The sequence below is a fragment of the Barbus barbus genome, assembly GCF_936440315.1.
Source record: "Barbus barbus genome assembly, chromosome: 36".
Classification (NCBI taxonomy): domain Eukaryota; kingdom Metazoa; phylum Chordata; class Actinopteri; order Cypriniformes; family Cyprinidae; genus Barbus; species Barbus barbus.
Window position 1 is genome coordinate 26679372 of NC_136714.1, and position 21586 is coordinate 26700957.

At 37.7% G+C, this 21586-nt stretch overlaps 3 protein-coding genes across 5 annotated transcripts in view; 1 reads left to right on the forward strand and 2 right to left on the reverse strand.

Annotated features, from left to right (window-relative positions):
* LOC306856345 (zinc finger and BTB domain-containing protein 7C-like) overlaps positions 1 to 3156 on the forward strand; it is a 28706-nt gene extending 25550 nt beyond the window's left edge. The window contains exon 3 of the mRNA XM_079395578.1: positions 1005 to 3156. Within this exon, the coding sequence (XP_079251704.1) occupies positions 1005 to 1575 (571 nt within the window). The 3' untranslated portion in view covers positions 1576 to 3156. The remainder of the gene's footprint in view (positions 1 to 1004) is intronic.
* Positions 3157 to 4728: 1572 nt separating this feature from the next.
* Positions 4729 to 10921, reverse strand: LOC306856349 (heterogeneous nuclear ribonucleoprotein D-like). Of its 2 annotated transcripts, none has more exons than XM_079395586.1 (9): positions 10620 to 10921; positions 10066 to 10215; positions 8927 to 9095; positions 8694 to 8852; positions 8477 to 8608; positions 7030 to 7123; positions 6789 to 6950; positions 6624 to 6704; positions 4729 to 5984 (listed from the first exon to the last, which is right to left on the reverse strand). In XM_079395586.1, exons 2-8 carry the CDS (start codon positions 10194 to 10196, stop codon positions 6637 to 6639), a joined length of 915 nt encoding a protein of 304 aa, XP_079251712.1. In that variant the 5' UTR covers positions 10197 to 10215; positions 10620 to 10921; the 3' UTR covers positions 4729 to 5984; positions 6624 to 6636. The 2 variants fall into 2 exon arrangements, with proteins under 2 accessions (XP_079251712.1, XP_079251711.1); XM_079395585.1 differs by having other exon boundaries at positions 4791 to 5984; positions 8453 to 8608; positions 10620 to 10917.
* A 1040-nt stretch (positions 10922 to 11961) lies between these two features.
* Positions 11962 to 18305, reverse strand: LOC306856348 (small ribosomal subunit protein RACK1-like). Of its 2 annotated transcripts, none has more exons than XM_079395583.1 (8): positions 18061 to 18305; positions 17112 to 17283; positions 16286 to 16433; positions 15748 to 15843; positions 15283 to 15393; positions 13920 to 14060; positions 12720 to 12830; positions 11962 to 12206 (listed from the first exon to the last, which is right to left on the reverse strand). In XM_079395583.1, exons 1-8 carry the CDS (start codon positions 18167 to 18169, stop codon positions 12141 to 12143), a joined length of 954 nt encoding a protein of 317 aa, XP_079251709.1. In that variant the 5' UTR covers positions 18170 to 18305; the 3' UTR covers positions 11962 to 12140. The 2 variants fall into 2 exon arrangements, with proteins under 2 accessions (XP_079251709.1, XP_079251710.1); XM_079395584.1 differs by having other exon boundaries at positions 11966 to 12206; positions 17112 to 17302; positions 17921 to 18290.
* Positions 18306 to 21586: the final 3281 nt, after the last annotated feature.

A 21586-nucleotide genomic window follows, 5' to 3' on the forward strand; every position in this document is an offset into this window, starting at 1 on the left:
ACATTTCACTTTTGGGCTCAAACGCTCTGTAGAGGAATGAAATTTCGATGAGTGAGATCTAGACTGAGAAATAGATCAAACGAAGGCTTCTGGATAACTCATCTGGATACCACATAACAGGAACACTAAATCCGGTTTTCGTGTTTTTTGGGTTTTTCTGTTGAGCAACTTGCAGCTGTCTGCTTTTCAAGTACGAAGGCGTACACCTGCTTGTGTGTTTTTCTGCATGCATGTACGCTTTTCTGCGTGCATGGTGTGCCTTGAGGTTTTGCAGGGATTTTTACAGGTATGCAGAATAACCTCAAAACCCAAACTCAGACAAATAGTTCGCTCTAAAATGAAAATTTGCTGAAAATGTAATTGCAATCAGGCCATCCAAGACGTAGATGAGTTTGTCTCAACGTCAGATGCGGATAAATTTAGATATCACTTGCTCACCAATGGATCCTCTGCAGTGAATGGGTGCCGTCAGAATGAGAGTCTAAACAGCTGATCACAGTAATCCACACCACTCCAGTCCATCAATTAACGTCTTGTGAAGCGAAAAGCTGCATAAGAAACAAATACATCAAGATGTTTTTAACTTCAAATCATTATTGCTGTCCATAATCCATAACATTGCTTTCCCTATAGTGAGAAAGTCTGAATCAGGAGAGAAATCTGCACAGATCAAGTCTGTCTTTTGATGTGATAGACAACAGGAGATGGACTTTTTCCACTGGAGGAAGAGTTATTATGGATTATGGAAGCACATTTTGGCCAGAAGTGAGGCTTTGAAGTTAAAAACATCTTAATTATGGATTTGTTTCTTACAAACATGCAGCTTTCGTCTTCTCAAGATGTTAACTGATGGACTGGAGTGGTGTTGATTACTTGTGATGTTTTTATCAGCTGTTTGGACTCTCATTCTGACGGCACCCATTCACTGCAGAGCATCCATTGGTGAGCAAACATTAAAATTTTGGGGTGAACTGTTCCTTTAATTGCTGTTTTCTCTTTCTCAGGCAAGACAAATTGAAGATTCACATGCGCAAGCACACTGGTGAGAGGCCGTACATCTGCCTGCACTGCAACTCTAAATTTGTTCACAACTACGACCTGAAGAACCACTTGCGCATCCACACCGGCGTGCGACCGTACCAATGCGAGCACTGCTACAAGAGCTTCACACGCTCCGACCACCTTCACCGGCACATTAAACGGCAGAGCTGCCGCGTCTCGCGCCCGCGACGGGGCCGAAAGCCCTCCGCCTGGAGGTCCACCAACTTCCTCTTCCCTCCAGATCCCAACGCCCTCCAAGCGGACAGGACCATGCGGATTCCCGCCGCCGGTGGCGCCCCCTTGCTGGCGAAACAGCAGCCTACGGGAGGAACAACGCTGGAGGATATCGACGGTGACAGCCGAGAGACTGACAGGAAGCTCATCTCAGAGGATGTGAACAGAAAGCGGGGCGTGTTTGCTTTCACAGTGGCGACGGAGGACGCTCTGCCACACCCGCCTTTCTATTCGGCGACCTCTGACCCCTGGGCCATGACACTGCAACGAGCTCCACCCATTCCCGAGGCCGCAAAGTGACTTGTTAATTCCTTGAAACAGCTGCTCGCTTCGGACGCCACACAGTCTTTACGAACCGGGTTCAGACTCTATAATATTAAATGAGAATTACATTCTTTTTGTTTGTTTGTTTCATAAGTAAGCTTCCATATGGGATGACAGGGATTTTAAATGCTTTTTAAATGACTAGATTTGTTAATATCTTGGATGTGCATTTGTTAAAGCTGTTTTTGATGCTTCAGCGTTTGCTAACAAGGGTGATGCGCTCATGGACTGTTCAGTGCAATGGAGTATGTGAAAATCGAATGCAAAAATTTGACAATCAGGTATAGAGAAAGAAAAAAAAAAGTCCTGCTGAATAAGCTAGAAGCTTTGATGTTTGCATTATATTATCTGACAGGTTTTCTAATTAAACAGTTTTCAGTGAAGCTAAATTTACAAATTTACACATCGTAATCCACTATGCAAAATACAAAAGTGGTTCAGTTTTTTTAAATTGCCACAGAAACCACAAAGACAAAATAAATAAAAAAAACTCAGGATTACAAATCTTACAAATTTTTTACAGCTAAAATATCACGTGTGTTACACATAATAAGATGTCGAATCAATCTAATCATGCAATTAGACAAAAATTGAAATCCTGCAAGATATTTTTTTCTTAGAATTATTTATATTGTGCATTTCAAATTGATCCTTGATTAAATCGAATGCTGTTTAAAATAATCATTTGTATAGATGGCTTTCAGGTTCTACAGTGGAATGGTTTATTATTGTAAGTGTTTCTATTGTAAAACATCCAAAGATGTGTTGTTAAAGAACAAACTTGAAATCCAATCTGTTTGCAAAGCAGTCTTTTTCCCATATGAGGTGCTTGTCGAGTACAGGAATATGAAAACGTCCACTGTTCCTCATCTGAATGGCTAGAGTAATTCAGCGTTTAAACTGAAACTAAACATATTTTCATGCTATTTATGCATATTTAAATAAGCCTTGGCTATATTTTACTAAGATGTTTTATAAAGACACTAACGCATTTATGTTCCGGTTTATGTTTTTCAAGAGAGAATGTGTCAATGTACGATATTTGACATCAAACGCTCTGAAATCAAAACAATACGGTAATAAAAAAAGCATAAAATACCCCCTTCGAGATTTTAACTTCTAAAACACCCACAAAATACACAAGTACTCCAAATAATCATCTGAAATTTGAAGTTTCAGCACTTCACACAAGACATTTAAGATGTTTTTATCTTGGTGTGCAAAATGCAAAGATGTTTCAATAGCCATGTACAATGAAGGTGCTTAAAGATGTGTGTGTGTATATATATGAAGCCCTTCTGTGGCGACTGGTGGGAACTTACTTGCACTATTTGTTTGATGATGTTTTAATATTGGCTATGATATATTGATATTTCTTAAAGATTTAAAAACATACAAAAATCAAAAGAACGTGTCTGAGATATGCACTTTACTCCTCTTTAACACAAGAACAATTTCAAGTCATTTTTATAAATGTGTGTGGTATTTGTATATTAGATTAATCCCTGGTAAACAGAATCAAAGAACTGGAATAACAATAAAACAACAAAAAAAGCTTTTTTCAAGAACCCTGTGTCTTTTTATGGCTCATTTGTTTCTTGGAAATCTGACAAAGGCAGGTCATTTAATGAGGCTTTAATGTACAGTGATGAGGTCAAGTGCATTAAAGGTCTCTTTAGAGTATTTTAATGTTAAATGCCATACTCGAGGGTACAGCGAAGGCAGATTCATTCTCCCTCCTAAACGTCCAGCTTTCTGGATGATGGAGCAGATCCTTAACAGCTAGCTCACCTCAACCTAAAATTACTCTGAAATCATAGCATGTGGTAGTTTGTTATGACACAAGGAGTGAGGATCCAACACACAGCCCTCTCTGTGAGTAATCTAAACCCACACGCTTCAGTTTGAGCCAGTTTCCCAAACACATACTAATGCTGTTTTGGATTGTGAAGAATGTTTAAAGTAGGATTGCTATTAGATTCATTTACTCATTTAAATTAGAGTCTTTCTGAGAAGTTGATTTCCTGGCAATTAGTTTTAATGACTGCATATTAGTTTTGGATGAGCATCTCAAACTGACTGATCAAATGAAACCAGAAGGATGAGAACAAACTTATCTTAAATGACATTCTCTGAATGTATTGAATAATTAAAAGATTTTAAATTATGATTACTTCAACACAACTAGATTTGCATCATTGTTCAAAGTTAAAAATAAAAAACGGGGCATTAAAAATTACAAAAAATACAGCCCTAAAATTAAAACTGTTCATTTAAATACAATATGTATTTTATATACCACTTTAATATATGCCAGCTCTTTTATTGCTATGTAGCGCCCTCTACTGTAAACCAAGGTAAAATACACATAACAAAAAGTTCAAAAGTTTAACACATTTCTCCCACATAAATATATAATTAAAATGATTTAACATTTCTCACTTCACAAATAAACAAACGTATATCAATCAGTCCCATGCTAGTTAATTGACTCTTTAATGTATATCGCAATTATTTCATTATGACAGCGTATTGAACACGTGTTCTGAACTGTATTTTCCCATTATTTTACCTCACCTGTTCGTTAAGCTCACCTTTCTTTGGCGAAATTGAGTCATACACATCCTAAACCTCCTCTGGTCTCCATCCATAAACTTTCTGCTCTTGTAATTGTTATTTCTCTTCATGCAACTCAACTGAATCCAATGCCAAACTGATTCATTTGAACCGATTCTTTAGATGATTCGAGCGAACTGATTCACATTTCACCGGCACGAGCTTTGTTCAGGAGTAAAACTGTGATGTGCATGGTGTACAACGCAACATTTGATTTAACCGAAAACAGCCATTTGCAGCATTTAAAACGTGAATAAATAGCACGTAAAATGTAGACTTCTTGGAACTCTATTAAGAGATTGCTCAAATGAATCGATTCGCTCAAACGATTCTGACTAACTCTTACTACGTACTAAATACTGCATAGTGTACACTAAAAACAGTAAGTTGCATATTTTTCATCATTACGCTTTTAAAATAGTGATATGCTATATTAGGTCGTTTTTCCAGTGCAAATAGAGCAAATGATTCGTTTGAGAATAAAAATGACAAAATTAAAGTCTTGTTTTTTTGAGAAAATGGTCCAAATAAAATTTGATTGAAACAAACATCAGCCAATAGGGTCAGAAAAATCTACTTAATTCAAAAAGATTATATACTCCATTGACAGACTTGCTTTTGTCTCAAGCATAAACTTCTTGGAAAACAAGACTGCTCCTCTTTATTTTCCATCTCAAGTATTATATTTCAACTAGAGACAAAAATAGTAATTCTTTTGCAGTTCATGCAACATACCAGGACTTCATGAAGATTTAAGAAGGCCTTAAATTGTGGAAGGGCAAATTAAGACATTAACACCTACAGAATTCTTATAGCAGTATGAAATCCTGTTTGCACTGCAATTATTCCACTTTAAAAATCATACATTTGTTGCAGTTATACTGTATTTTGCAAGTTATTCCCTTGCAGCAGCTAATAAATCAGTCTCTCAGTCACAGAATATATAAAGCTTACTTTTGGACTTAATTGTGGACTAAGACCTTCAGACAATGTAAGCATCTGTCGTTTAACAAAGTAGTTAAGGCAAAGTTATCAGGGTTTTGAAATCAAAGGCGTTTTGGCAAAATCACCATAACTCAAAATTGGTCACAGCAAGAGTCACCATTTAAACCATCAAGATTGACAAATTAACATTAAATGTTAGCCAGTAAACGAGAACACTTCCAAAAACTTACAAATCATTTATTTCTACCAAAAACACTATAGGAATGAGACTTCAATGAGCAACACTGCTGGTAGCTAGCAAATATCCTAATTGACAAAAGATTCAACTTAAGCATTATAACAGAGAAAGAAAGTTAAAAACAAAGCAACAAAAGTGGAAGTGTCTAGTCACTATTCGATGCATTACCCAAAACGCTGACATTCACGGGACTCCGGTGTTTGAAACGGCCCTCCTACGCTACGCAACAGGAAGCAGAACAAGCATCTGGAAACATTGAGAAAAATTCTCAAAATTGTTTTATTTCAAAAGCTCTGGCAGCTCCCGAACCTCATGTGGCAAATCCAGTAGACATGTAAAATACAACCATACAATACATTATTCAAAAAAGGTACCAAAAAGTACAGTAAAAATAACACTTCCATCTCTGGAAATGTGGACAAAGGAAAATAAAATTAAAATAAAAGTGTGGAAGTGTGACACTGCTTCCCCTATTCATCAGTCCTGTACAAATGGGTCATGATCTCATAAAAGGAAAGAGCCCGCAGGTGTGTGAACTGCTGTCATCGTCACGGTCAGACTCCTGGTTTTTGGGAATACTTTAGTCCTGATGAGAAACAGATATGGTCAGTCGGCGGTTGGAAAACGTTGAGACAAATGCAAAGCAGAGTTCTGCATGCATTTTGAACAGATTAAAAGTAAAGCGAAATATTCCATCAATCATTTAAACCTTTTACAAGGATTTGTAAACAAATTCAAAATGTTACAAAAAAAAAAAAAAAAAAAAAAAAAAAAAAAAAAAAAAAAAACACGAACTTCTTAAAGGGAAAATGAGCTTTCATACCGCATTGAAAAGATTTTACCTCGTTTCAAGAATAAACTAATTTAACCGTTTCAGAACAAGACATCATATCTTCAATTTGCACCTCAAGTAAACGCATCTTAAGGATGTTCAGATATTTGTACTAAAAAAAAAAAAAAAAAAAAAAAAAAAAAACACTTTTGGCAATGTATGCCACATTTAATGCCAAGACTATGAACTTAAAACTATAATTTAAAGCTATAAGGCTATAAGATCTGCAGAAATCAGCTCTGAATAAAAGTGTCATCAAGCTCAACTCAAGTTCTTTCCTCATTTGATAGTGTCAGTGCAGTCAAATCAATATTTCTAAGTAGAGTTTCTTAAACCCCAAGCAAGCAAGAATAAGGAAACAAACACGTTTATCCATTGATAGTCACGCACTACCTGTTCTGCATGATCAGTACGGCTTATAACTCTGGTGGCCTCCACGTCTTGGTGTTTTCCCATAGCTTGCACCGCCCTGGTCTGGAGAAAATAAAGTGTGTAAATAAGAGAACATGGAAGTGATACCAGAATGATCAGAAGAGCATCTGGAAGCTGTCGACTTACTGTAGTCATAACCACCACCACCATATCCATAGTAGCCAGAGGAATAGTCGTAGTTGCCATAGCCTCCGTAACCGCCATAGCCCTGCTGGCCACCGTAGCCTGGGTTCCCATAGCCCTGGTTATAGTAGCTGTTATAGCCCTGGTTCCAGTTCTGGCCTGGGGCTGAGGAAATGGATGCCATTAGGTCAATGACGGAGACTGGGGTTTACAGTCATGTAATAAACTAAAGCACGCCGCTTACCCCCGCGACCCCTGCCACGACCTCCAAAGCCGCCGCGGGTGCCATACTGCTGCTGCTGGTAAATTTCCTTGGGCTGGGCGATTTTGATCTCGCACTGAAATCAAATCAGAGACAAACAGATGAGAGCAAGGCCAAAATTTAGCAGTATTAAAAAAACTCATTTAATTCTACACAAATCTAAAAAAAAAAAAAAGTTATGGTAATTGCCCTTTGGGGCATTACATGGACCAAATTGCGAGTATATCTAAACGTTTTAAATTTAGTGGACAAAAATCAGGGCTCGCAAAATCGCTAGCCCGACGTCCCGGGGCTTTCCAGTCGGGCTACCTTAAATACAGGGCTCCCGCAGGTCATTCAAAACTCAAACTTAAGGCCATAAGTTTTAAATGAATTAAATGGTATAAGAAATGTCAATTAAAATTTCACGCAGTCTTACAGTTGGGGGCGGAAAGACAAGAATGGCGATACGGCTGGATTAAACTTTAAAGCAATGATGTCATTGCAGCGTTTATGAGCGCGGACGGTGCTGCATTGTGTACTGGAAACCGCCATATTAAGCTGCTCCTAAAGCACCACCTGAATTTGCACTTCCAATAAGCCTCTCTTGTATGGTCAGATCAATGCAAATATCGATCCATGTTTTTAAGCAGCGCAAACAGTTGTAAATGAGAAATTTAATGTGCCTTCTAAAATCTAAACAATTAGACAGTAATTTATTAGTTTTAATTTAATATACTACTTTATATATGCTTGATTTATCCCCTTTTCATAACAATGGTCCAAGGCTGAAATGCTGTTGTATAAGATTTGTGAAAACCTGTATCTGAACCGCAAATCAAGAATTTTATGGCTTACTGTATGTTAACAGATATCGTCCAACCCGCTCATACTGGGTTCATTTTACTTGTGCAGCTCTTAAAATGGGTCATAAATCTGCAGATACCTTGTAAAGTGACATCAAATTCCTTCCTCTATATTTGTTGATGTGTATTGAAAATATTTTTGATTGACGATTAGACTTATCCAATTTTCTATATTATTTGGGCTAGTTAAATTCATTTCCGGGCTACTGTAATCTGAAGAGTACCTGCCCGAAGGGCTACCAGGGATTTAGAAATTTTGCGATCCCTGAAGAGAAATAAAATTCTACATTTAGAACATAAATTGAAAATGGAGAATTGTGAATTCATTAAGGAACAATAATTGTGTTTCCACCACAAAACAAGTAATGGGTAACTGCATCTCGTTCACAATTCTGACTTTTCCTTAATTCTGCATTCATACATTGCAATTCTGAAGAAAGGTCAGAACTGTGAGATGCTGCAATTACTACCCCCCCCCCCCCCCCCCCCCCCATTATACACGCACACACACACAACACACAGTAACTATGCATCTATTGCAAAAACAGAAAAGCACGTACAAGGTCTTCCTTTCCGCTTGTTACCTTGCTTCCACAAACGTTATGGTATTTCTTCTCCAGGATCTTTTTGACGGTAGAGTCATCCTTGAACGTGATAAAGACAAAGCCCCTCCTTTTGCTCGTTTTTGGATCCATTGGAAGTTCAATAGTTTCGATCTGCAAGCATCATAATCGTTACAGCATTAACACAAATCAGAAGACAAAAACAAATGTTTTCATGCTCAATGGATTTAAAACTCACCTCTCCGAAGGCCTCGAAGTATTCACGAATCTTCTCTTCTGTGGTTTCAGGGTTAAGGCCACCGACGAAGATCTTCCTGACGGGCTCTTTCTTTATGGCCATGGCTCTCTTGGGATCGATCTGTCGGCCGTCTAGCCGGTGTTCCTTTTGCTCCAGCACCTTTCAAAGAAAGAGACGTGAACGTCTGCCACCAAGAAAGCGTTTGGATTGAAGGGAAGCAAAAGCATACGTACCTTGTCCACACTTTCTGCATCTTTGAACAAGATGAAGCCAAACCCTCGTGACCGGCCGGTGTTTGAATCCATCTTTATGGTGCAGTCCGTCACTTCACCGAACTTTGAGAAGTAGTCCTTTAAGTCGTTCTTACTGGTGTCCCAGCTGAGTCCTCCAACAAACATTTTACTGCACAAAAGAATAACAAGTTGATGAGAGCCGGTATTGAACCACTAACTAAAAGCAACACCACAGACAAAAAGACTGTAACAGTTGAATTAAGTAAACTTTTAAAGCACCTGAAACAGAGTCCCAAAGAGCTGTACAATAACATAAAACATAATACAAAGATAAAAATGACAAATCCAATCACTTTCTCCATAATGGAATAAATATCTTATAAACTGTTAAAAACAGACCTACAAGGTTGCTATTCAGGGATGCACTCATTAAAGCCATCAGCACACATTTCAACTTATTTCACCGAGCAGTCAAAGAATTCCCTTGAATAACTACACTACCCATAAATCTGCAGAGATGCGCCCACCAAACTGAAAATCAAGCAAATATTTTGCAATCAACATTGACTACATAAACAAAAATAACCTCATTAAATCAAGTTTAACTCAATTGTTCTTAATGAGTTAATGAGTTCTTCCCCTCATTAAAAGCTGCCAAATAGACATGGTCAGATTTTACTTTATTTACATGACTCACAATTCAAAGCTGGTTGGTATGATTTATTGCCTGTAAGACTATTCCAAAATCCCTATGGAAAAATATTATTGAACCATTTGAAAAGTGGGCGGGGACTATTACGCGCTACAGGTCCGATTCTAAAATCTGATTGGACGAGCTCGTGTCAAATCAACTATAGTAGCTTGGCAACCATAAACAGGCTATCGGCTAATGTTAATGATGCGGGTGAAAAGGGTTTCCATTGTTGGGTTCAATAAAGCGACTTCACCGCTGTAAGGTCAGTTAATGCGCAGATCTGCTGCCACCCGCCAGCGACAGATTCAACCTCATTTCCAACAATGAGCACAACAACCGAACCAGAAACCCACCCCACCCCCCTCTATTGGCGCCAACAGAGACGCCTTAAAACAAAACGTCTACATGAAGCATGAAAACGTAATAAAGTGCTCAATCTTCTCACCCGGCATCTTCCTCGCCTTTGCTGGCGTCGATCTGTCCTCCGTTCTCCTCCTCAGCGAGTTCTGCTCCGTCCAGACTCTCCTCATTCCCGTTCTCAGAGGTCTCCATGAACTGATGCTCTGCGTCGGCCATTTTAGTAGCTTTAGGTTACCTTGGGATCAGAAGTGATTTAATTTAGTTTCACAATGCGAGATACTACCGTTGATGCTAGAATAATAGAGTAACGGCATGGCTACGCCATTGGATTCAACGCAAACGCTCAATTTCAGTCTTAGCCAACCAAAAAAAGCGAAATCAGGCTTAAAAGGGTGTTCGAAACGTATAAAACGCATGTGGCTCAAAACAAACAAACAAGAACTCATTCATGCCGCGTAAAGAAAGCTAAGGCAGCATGCGATGCTAAACTAGCTAAGCGATCGCGTTTGCATTCTTTCAGCTACGACGAACGCACAAAACAGGCTTTTTCTAAAACGGTGTTTTACAGGTATTCTCGTAAAACATAAACTAGCACAACACAACTAACCACTCGAATTAAATTCAAAATAACCGGCTTACTGTAAAATATTGGCGCTGAAAAGCCGCTTTCCAAGATGGGCTCTCGCTTACAGTAGCAACTCGTGGCCACCTTTATAGTACCAGAGGAGTCCGGTGGAATAAAACAAGCTGTGATTGGTCAACACTTTTTGACCGGGCAATGATAGCGTTCTTCCATTGGCCAGAGACGGTGAAGCACCGCCCACTATGGTTTCCTCCTGCGTACTTCTTTTCTGTTGTACGCTCGAGCGGTTTAGTACGAGATTTTCTAGAGCGCGTGATGATAAAGGTGCTGTGCAATTAAACACAACGAATATGTGTATAAAACGATATAATATCCAATTATGCTTTAAAAAAAATTGAACTTGTTAGGCTTCCCAGTCGTCGTTGAAGGACTGCACTCAGAGGAAATTCTAACAGAGCTGAGGATAACAAGAACATGATGCATTTATCTTCCGTGACCCTTAAACAATTTTCATGATCATTTTAGGCTTTTTTTAGTATCACCGTCTTGTTTTTTGTACATCATTACTATAACATAAATGCCACCCAAATTTGTTAATAAAACTAAATCTGCATCAATTGTTCATGTTTTTTCTCGAAAACAAGATACTGTAACAGTTTTTAATGGTTTGCAGACCAAAACCAGTTATTGCTTAATCCTAGACATAATATAAGAGCATATCAACAGACATTTTCATGAACAGATTCATCCCATGCATCATAAATACATTATTTAATATTCCCAAGTGAAAGGTAAATTATGTTATTATAACAAAACACTCCAAACTGAGGGTGAAACAAACATTCCTGGACCTCAGGTTGCTGAAATAGTAATATTAACGTGACAAATGGTTGGCTATCATATATTTAACTCAAAATCAGCAACATTTCATGTCACAAACATAATCAGGCAGCAGGTATATAAATGTGTCAAAGCTTTGCTCATTCACACATAAACTGATAAATAATTGCTACAGGATTCACAGAATCCAGCTTTTTCTTTCTACCTAACTGATGCAAAACCTCATGTACTGTGTATTTATTTTAGTCATTTAGCAGACGCTTTTATCCAAAGCAAATTACAAATGAAGACATAAGCAATCAAAACCTACAAAAGAGCAACAACGTGCAAGTGCTATATATATATATATATTTTAAATAAAAAGTAATAAAATTAAAATAGAGAGTGCTAGAGTTAGAGGGTCAAGTAAAGATGGAACCGATGAGTTTTTAGCCGTTTCTGGAAGATGGTTAAGGATTCGGCTGCTCGGATTGAGTTGGGCAGGTCATCCACCAGCAAGAAATGTCTATATATACATCAAGTAGATCATGATATTAAATCTTGAGTAATATAACACGTAAATTAACATATGACAGATTTTTATTAGATAAAGAATAATCAAAAGAATAGCTGTGTGATGAATTGATGTAGTACAAATTGGCATCAATACAAGAGAAAAATACTAACAAGGACAAAATCAATTTAATTGTATTATCTTTTTTCCATATTTTGCATTCTGTTCTTGGAAATGTACATCTTTATCGGGTTCCGATGGTCACCTGCCAAACTCTGATCAGGTTGTCTGTGTATCCAGCAAAGAGAGTCTGAGAAAAATAAATAGTGTGATTAATAGTGTAATAAACACCACTCTTTTTGTTTGTCCAATTGCTTTATATTTAAGATTATACATAGCACACAATGCCACCGATCACCCAGAGATCAAGCATCTGACGCTGATTATCTGCAGAATAAGCTCATCTCCCACACACACACACACACACACACACACACACACATGTTGGTTTTTGTGGTTTATGGGGACTCTCCATAGGCGTAATGGTTTTTATACTGAACAAACTGTGTGTGCTATTGCCCTACACCAACCCTACACCTAAACTTAGCCCTCACAGGAGACTTTGTGCATTTTTAGATTCAAAAAAACACCATTTAGTATGTTTTTTAAGATTTTTGAATTACGGGGACATAGTGTCCTCATAAACCACCTTCATATTGTAATACCTCTGTCATACCCATGTCATTATACAAATTTGTGTCCTCATAAACCACATAAACATGCACACACACACAGGTGACTGTGGCCCGTGGGAAGCTCTCACCTGTCCGTCTGCAGACCAGGCCAGAGACGTGCACTGGGGCGGCTCAGCCTTGCTGTTAGTGGTGATGACTTCCTGTCTGAGCTCATCAACGATGATCTTTCCCTCCAGATCCTGTGGAGAGACACGACAGTAATGAGAGAGAAGAGTGACTGGGGTGCAAATAAACACCAAATCAAACCCTCCGAAAGCCAAATATGCATATTCATCCAAATAGATTCCAAATGCAAGTAAAAATCTAGTTCAAAATCAGTGTTTCCACAGTTATTCACTAAATGATCAAGGCACTGATATACTTCAATCGAAGCTCGTTTTCATTGTTCGTTTGGGGGCAAAAAGTTTGAAAAGGCTGAGCGACGGTCCAAAACCCGCGCCTACGCTCTAAACACAACAACAATGCAATGATGAAATGTATCTAGGTGTGAGACAGATACCAATGGTCAGAATATTATAGACAAAAGAATAATGATTAGCAGCAATTCAGAGTCAAGTATCATGTTTGCAAAACAAAAGAAGCATCCATTTCCATAATCAGTCCTTTAAGTGTGAATGGATCAGTCTGAAAACTTTAGCATGATGTGGAAAAAAAATCTCAATAACACAAACCTGTTGGTTACTTTATTAAGGTAGTGTTCATTTATTTTTTTTAAACTGGATAAAATATTACACCTTTTTATATTTTATGTGGTGTCATGATTGGATAAAAACAAAGGTTTTAATTTTTTTTTAAATTTAGGTTTAAATACTAGCTGAACGTCCAGCAGTTCACAAACTACATATATAATTGAAACAGAGTTGTGATATATGAGGTAAAAAGAGCACAATAAATTAGAGCACGACCAAACAGACAGCATCCTGCCAATGTGTAAATCCAGTCATACATGGTGTGTTTAGGACTAGGGCTGGGTATCCGATTCAAATTCTTATCGATTCCTAGTTCGATTCCAATAAGATAAAGAAATCTGATAACAAAAAGGGAAATATTTAGATGTCAAACATACTTATTCTGTCTTTTTACAGTTTATGATGATATACTGATGTATCATAAACAGTGCTCAAGTTCTTTCCCTTCCTGTGCGTAAATGGTTTAAAATCACATAAAAAGTGTTAAGCGGAATCGAATTGCACGTGTGTTATCGAGTACCCGATTCTTGGATTCTTCTCCATACCCGACCCTATTTAGGACAGAGAGCTGATGTGTACCCAGATCTTGATGCTAGGTCCTGTGGCGGCACACAGCCAGTATCTGTTGGGACTGAAGCTGAGCGCGTTGATGGCATCGCCGCTGTCCAGCGTGTACAGATGCTTGCCTTCGTTCAGATCCCAGAGCATGGCCTGTCCGTCCTGAACACAGACACACAGAGAATGCAAAAATTCAACATCAGTTACTGGCAATGGAACTGTCCTTTATCACTATTCAAACTTTCAGATGCCACAGATCAGTATTATATTAGTATTACTGATATACCATTATGACTTTTGTTAACATATTGAATTAGATTATATTTATATTTTTACAAATATGATTAGAATTTTGTTGTTTTTGCCATTTTTATTTTATTTTTTTATATACACGTCTGTATTGTTTTTTATTAAGTTGTAGTTATAATTAATTCGGTTGAATTTTTTTTAACACCCCGACTTTAAATAAACAGAAATGAGTGTTGCAAAGTAAGTTTTAGGAGCTCATTTAAAAAATTTCCTGCCAGATTCTGGAAGATCAATTCTTCAAACAGTGGTACAAAAGCATTCAAGAGTCACTCTCACCTTATCTGTGCATTAAAAATTAGTCTTAATGTATTTCACAACACCTCAGCATGTTATTCTTATTAAGTGAGGATCATGTTTTAGGATTTTCTACCCAAGCAAAGTCTCTGAGAACCTGACACCTTGTAATTCTGGAGACTCCAGGAAGGTTCCAGTTCTGGAAAATGGTGACGCTAAATGTTTTCTGATGGTTTTGCACCTAATTGATTTTTCTTCTCCACCTGTTTTTTTTTTCTGACCCAGTGAGCATTTTACTGTCCAATGGTCATGTCTTAAATTTGCATTTTCTGTATTGCATTAGTTTTGAATATATCTCATGGGGATTTAATCATTTTTTACTTTCAGTCCGAGTTGAATCTCTTTTTTGGCTGTTCTATTTTATCTGTAATAGAAAACCTGCCTAAAAATTCCTGAATATAAGGAGTTTTTCACTTCCAGCCTTCATGGACAATTATATATCACTTATAAATAATTAAATATAAAATTAGTAGTAGTTATTAAGATTGATGTGGTTTGGAATTCGTAAAATGTGCTTGACAAAATATCAACATGCCTAATAATAACCATAATGGTTTTAGTTTGATCTAATAAGGGATACCCATCCTAAAATTTAAAAAGCAGTTATATATTTTCATGTATAAAGACCCAGAAGAATTCATTTATTTTTTTCTATGAACTTTTTTCATTGACTCCATAGTACTCCCTTCCGGGCCCCAGTCTAAAAAAACCTGGTCTATATGACTTTCTGCAAGAAACGTGTCTTAGGTTCAGATTTTGACCCTAAAACAATGAAACCGACCTTTCCACCAGAGGCACAGAGGGATCCATCAGGGGAGACGGTGACGGTGTTCAGGAACCCGGTGTGTCCGATGTGATTGGTCTTCAGCTTACAGTTGGCCAGATTCCACACCTGAAAGAGACAAAACACTACGAGTGAAAAGATCGCCCACGCTTACGTTCCTCAAGAACCTATGAAAACATGTTGATTTTAAGGCTGATGTTTGCATGCTTGAGTTTGATGTTGTAGGAAAAAAAACTAAACTGCATTTATATGTATGTGTGTCTGACCTCAGAATCTATCTTGATTTCAGAAGCTAAACATTAGGTGCATTCTGACCAATCAGAGGACAGTTTACTCATATGACTTGAATACAGACATTTTTGGAACACTTTGAAATGTTACCAAGGAGAAAACGAAACACTGTAACAATTTAAGTCATTGTTTCAGAACCAAGCAAAAAAAAAAACGCCCTTAAGCTCTCACCTTGACCATCTTATCCCAGCCGCAGGAGACGATGATGGGGTTACTGCTGTTGGGAGAGAAACGCACGCAGGAAACCCACTCAGTGTGACTCTCGTCCTGAGGAACAACACAAACATCTCAGACAGCAACTAACAACCCTGTAAAGCCTGACATATCAAATAATTGTCTGTTTTTGGAATAATTTATTGAAACTTTAGACAAAATATAAAAAAAGTCTGCATGTGTGTTTTTGTTGAGTATCATATTTGAAACATCAGGCTTTTATGGCTCATATAGCAGGATTTAATGAGAATATGGAGGAAAGAACAGCTCAGTTTTATTCATAGGCCCAAACTGAGCAAAAATATGCAATTTGGTGAAGATGATATTTATAATGTGATGAAAAACCGACAGGTTTAACAGCAAAGTTTTGATCATTCAGAAACTTACATATTAAATATGACACAGTAGGATTTATACGTTTAATTACTTTAAAACAAGATCAGACCTAAATATCACTGCTAAAACAAGCTCATTTTGAACAAACCCCAGCTCTCACCTGAATGGTGTACTTGCAGACGCCCAGCGTGTTCCACAGCTTGATGGTTTTGTCCCGAGAGCCGGACACAATCTGCCGGTTATCAGCGGAGAAGGCCACGCTCAGCACGTCTTTGGTGTGGCCCACAAACTGACGGGTCGTGGTTCCTCTACAAACGACATTTGAAGAGCAAAGTGAGTCTGTGCTCATAAACCCTGGCATTAAGGGAGTAGTATATTTGTATTTAACGCCATGTCAGCATCTTAGGCTATTTTCATCGCAAAAACTATTCAAAAAATACAAGTAAAAAAAATACAAAAACAAACAAACACAAGTTATATTACATTAATATGTGACCCTGGAGCACAAAAGCAGTCTTAAGTCGCTGGGGTATATTTATAGCAGTAGCCAACAGTACATTGTATGGGTCAAAATTATCCATTTTTCCTTTATGCCAAAAATCATTAGGAAGATATTGCTCCATGAAGATATTGTGTAAATTTCCTACCGTAAATATAATAAAACTTCATTTCTGATTAGTAATATGCATTGCTAAGAACTTCATTTGAACAACTTTAACGGTGATTTTCTCAATATTTAGATTTTTTTGCTCCCACAGATTTTCAAATAATTGTATCTCGGCTAAATATTGTCAGATTCTAATAAACCATACATCAACGGAAAGCATATTTATTCAGCTTTCACTTGACGTATAATCAAAACACTGACCCTTATGACTGGTTTTGTGGTCCAGGGTCGCATATGATAAAAATTCAAAACTTTTTCTGGCAAAATTATGCTAAATAACTCTTTCACTGAGTTCCCACAGCCTCCGTCCCGCACTCACGTGGTGAGGTCCCACAGACGCAGGGTCCCGTCCCACGAGCCCGACAGAGCGAACTGACCGTCCGATGAGATGACCACGTCGCTCACGAAGTGTGAGTGTCCACGCAGGGCTCGCTGAGGAATGCCGTAGTTGGTCTCATCGCGGGTGAGTTTCCACATGATGACGGTCTTATCTACACAAACAAGAGCACACTGTAGAGCAAGTGACAAACTACCAGTTAGTAGCCGTTTTATCCACCAAAACATCCCTCAAAATTCAAAAAGCATCATTAAAAGTCATTTCATAATCAACTAAAGCCAGAAAACATGCATTTAAAGTGACACCTGGCTAGGGGTTAATAGTTAATATTAAATAGTAAAGGAAGAACTGAATAGAATAATAGCCGTTTTTGATTTCTCAGTAAAATGAAGCATGAAAATTATTTTTAAATACTTATAAAATATACAACATATGAATGAATTCTGATGCCACATTTTTTAAATAATTATATATTGGTGTGTTTATATATATATATATATAATTTTTTTTATATTATTATTTGTAAAGTCAACATATGAATGAATTTTGAAGCTGCCATTTGTTAAATAATAATTACAATCATGAATATGAATAACTACAAAATAAAGAGTCACTATATAAAGACTTAAATATAAAAAAATTATTAAAATATAAAGATTTTCTGTATAAAGACTTAAAATATATTAAAAAATTAAAGTTTCATTGATTGCAGTTCAAAATCATCCGAAAACTTTGTACATTTAGTGAGGAAGGGACTTTAATCTTTATTAGATTAAAATTTAATTTATTACCAAGAACATGGTATTTCTTAAAGTGCCTTGGACTGCCACGGAAACCCATGGTAAATGATCTGTTTCTCGTGGTGTTATTATGGGATAGCGGCGCCGGACAGCTGCAGTAGCCGCGCGGGATAAACTGTATCATCTGTCACCTCGGGACGCGGACAGAATCATGTCCGGAAACTGCGGCGTCGTGGCGATCTGGGTCACCCAGCCGTTGTGGCCCTTCAGGGTCCCTCTCACGGTCATCTGCTCGGTCATCTCGGCGGTCGGTCCTGGTCGATGGCTGTAGATTGAGTCGGATGGGCAGAAGACACGCTTTACTCAAGTTTACAGCGCTGGAAAAGGACCGGATCCACTCCGGAAGTACATATTCGTGACTGAGCGACGGCGCAATGCATTGTGGGAGTTGTAGTCCTGGTGCAGCCGCTTGACGTTGTGTTTTTTTTTGTTTTTTTAAGCAGTTTTGGATTAGGATTTTAAAATAATAATTATAACAATAACATTTATATGTTACATTTATATTTGTCATCATGACAATTTTTTTGTTTTTGTTGACCGCAGTCAAAATCATCAGAAAACAAAGTACATGCATTTCTACTATTATATGACATATAAAACACTTTGGTAATGTTTCGTGTGGGTCCATATTTTATCGACTCTTATTTTCGTGTTTTCCGTTTAAGTGAGAAAAACGGACAGAAAAATATTGTCCGATGTTTCCGCCCGGTTTCGAACCGGGGACCTTTCGCGTGTGAGGCGAACGTGATAACCACTACACTACGGAAACCTGGGTGGAGGCGTTACATGGACTGCTGAGCTTTGAAATGCATTTGTGGGGAAATGGTGCCATCAAGTGGTGATTCTATGTCATTAATAAGTACTGATTATCGTCTGACATTTTTTTTTTTTAATAATTGTAAAAATCATATTTATAGTTTATTTTATTTCCTTTATTTTATTTATACAGTATCATTTCTGTTTCTTAAAAATAAAAAAAGTCAATAAGGAAATTCACATTTATAACAAATGTCCACAAGGTGTCGCTGAAGATCAACAGCGGCTCCAAAAATTATTTGGACGCTTCATTCACATAAAAAATGTCTGAATGTAATTGGATTAGCTACAAAATGTAATTCATTTTGAGGAAACGAAACATAATCATATTTTGTCAAGCAAAAAAAAAAAAAAACAGTTTGAAGTGATATGTAGTGTCGAAGACAAAAAAATATATAGTGGCACTTAATTTTATTTATTTTATTATATTCAAGAAATTGGATGAAAATATACAACCACCTTCAGGAGAACATTAACAAAGAAAAGAAGATAGAAGTAAGAAAAGAGGAGAAATAAAATACAATGAGGGGGTATGTAGCTTACAATAAAGGATAAATAATAATATCACAATCAGAATGAGCTTTATTGCCAGGTATGTTTGCACATAAGAGGAATTTGTTTTGGTGACAGAAGCTCCACAGTGCGACAGAGAGACAGCGACAGGACAGGACACAGACAGCCAGCTCCTTAACCTCCTGTCTGTAAGCAGACTCGTCACCGTCCTGGATGAGGCCGATCAGTGTGGTGTCGTCTGCAAACTTCAGGAGCTTCACATGTGACATTGGATGTGAATTTTCCCAGCCTCACTAGCTGCTGCCTGTCTGTCAGGAAGCTGTTGATCCACTGACAGACGGAGGTGGGCACGGAAAGCTGAGTTAGTTTGGGCAGGAGGAGGTCTGGAAGGATAGTGTTAAAGGCTGAGCTGAAGTCCACAAACAGGATCCTCACATAAGTCCCTGGTCTGTCCAGGTGTTGTAATATTATTAATAATAAAAAGAGCAATGAAGGAAAGCTATCTAAACTCAGTCAACAGAAACATATGTTTCATATAGTTCCAAAAACCTGACACATTTTTGATTGCAGGTCAAACAAAAAGATGTGAGCAGTGAGTCAAACTCAATCATAAAATGTGAAAAAGTAGGAATTGAGTCCATAATTTTTTGTTTATGGATGGCACTTAATTTGACTTCTTTTCCCCTTTTAGTTGAAATCCGTCATAACCCCTCCTTCCAGAGCTTTTTATACCCAGTCAGCCCTAATATAATTATACGTGTTTCTGGTGAGGCGCTTTTGTCTTTGCCCACGAAACAAAGCAGTCAGCAGCAGGCAGGAGCGCCAGCACATCTGCGTTGAGAGGGAGAGTTTGGGGCTCATGGAAACCACATCACTTTCATGTGCTGCTCTCTGCCTCGGAGACCGACCGCATCTCTAATATACCGCGGCCGCAGGCTTTCTCTAACGCTCAAAGAGATGTTCTCCTCCTCTTCCTGGCTTTCTATTTTGATTCATACCAGAAAACCTCAAAGGCAGGCTGGGCTTTACCTCAAACTCTCAGTGACTGGGACATCTGGGAGCTTGCTGAGTTCTCAACAAACGTTACATGTAAAGTTGTAATGAATTGCATTGTTTTTGATGATTAAAATCAAGTTGTTCTGCTGATTTATGCAAAAAAGGCCTAATATTACCTAATTTGTTAAGTAGTTATGAAAACGTTAATGTTCTGTGAGCGTCCAAAAGTTCAAACCGTTTTTATCTACACTGTAAAAAAAAAAGAAAAGTTGAGCCAACTTAAAATTTTAAGGCAACCAGCTTCAGCAGAGTTTTGAGTTTTCTCTGTTTTTTGGACTCGGCAGCTCAAAATTAGTAAGAAACACGTTGGATTTCATTCAAATAAGATGCAGGGTGGTGTTATGTCCCATGATGCATGACAGAAAGCATTTCACAGAGTTTTGAAATCTGGTTAGTTTTTATTTCTGGAACCAAAGAAACACGAGCGTAGACACTAGCAACAAAATGCATGGATGTTGATGCAGTGGCATGTGTTTTGACATAAAATTAGCTCTCAAAAGTAAAGCCAATACAGTCACATTCAAAATTCAGAAATGAAATCTTTTGTTGGGTTCAGGTGAGGTTGATTCTGGAGTTCTAGCCGCTGTGGTCTCCACCCGTTCTTTGGACCACACAGACCGTCCCAGTGTTTGTACCACAGTGGAAAACTGCACCGTTTCTCTCCCAGCTGACAGACCTCCACTTCTGCACGACTCGTTTTAAGTCCAGCTGAGATGCATGAAATCAAACCAGTGGCTATGTCTGGATTAGTACTGCAATATATTATATGCATGCTGTGCACAGTATGCAAATTTGTAAGAACAGGACTACCACAAAAGCACCGTATGCAACAGTATGCTGTGTTGATTAATATATCCCAGAATACAATGCACTTGACCTTGCATTTCCAATATAATGAAGGACAGCAATCATGACAATGACTCGTTATTTGATTTGACTGCAAAAATACATTTTTAAACATTGGATTAAAAATGCAAAACACATTTTCTAATGAAATTCTGTTTGAATTTTTATTTTCCCGTCAAAAGTCTAAAAGGAGACCACAGCTGATTTTACTTCCGGTTCATTCATCATGATGGAAATATAAGGTCAGGTTGAGCTAATAAGATCTCTTTATGTTTTTGGAAGTCTCTTCTGCTCACCAAGGCTGCATTTATTTGATCAAAAAACAGTAAAAATTGTGAAATATTATTACAATTTAAAATTACTTTTTGTTATGTGAATATTTTGTAAAAATGTAATTTATTTCTGTGATGCAAAGCTGAATTTTCA

Excerpts from the sequence above, each read along its gene's own strand:
- LOC306856349 (XM_079395585.1), bottom strand. The coding sequence starts at position 10,196 with ATGGCCGACGCAGAGCATCAGTTCATGGAGACCTCTGAGAACGGGAAT. Across the intron at positions 8,853-8,926 it reads ATGCAGAAAGTGTGGACAAG|GTGCTGGAGCAAAAGGAACA; the intron begins GTACGTATGCTT and ends TTTCTTTGAAAG. Across the intron at positions 7,124-8,452 it reads CAAGCGGAAAGGAAGACCTT|TGCGAGATCAAAATCGCCCA; the intron begins GTACGTGCTTTT and ends ATTTGATTTCAG.
- LOC306856348 (XM_079395583.1), bottom strand. The coding sequence starts at position 18,169 with ATGACCGAGCAGATGACCGTGAGAGGGACCCTGAAGGGCCACAACGGC. Across the intron at positions 12,831-13,919 it reads GACCTAGCATCAAGATCTGG|GATCTGGAGGGAAAGATCAT; the intron begins GTACACATCAGC and ends GTCTCTCCACAG. Across the intron at positions 12,207-12,719 it reads CCTGGTCTGCAGACGGACAG|ACTCTCTTTGCTGGATACAC; the intron begins GTGAGAGCTTCC and ends TATTTTTCTCAG.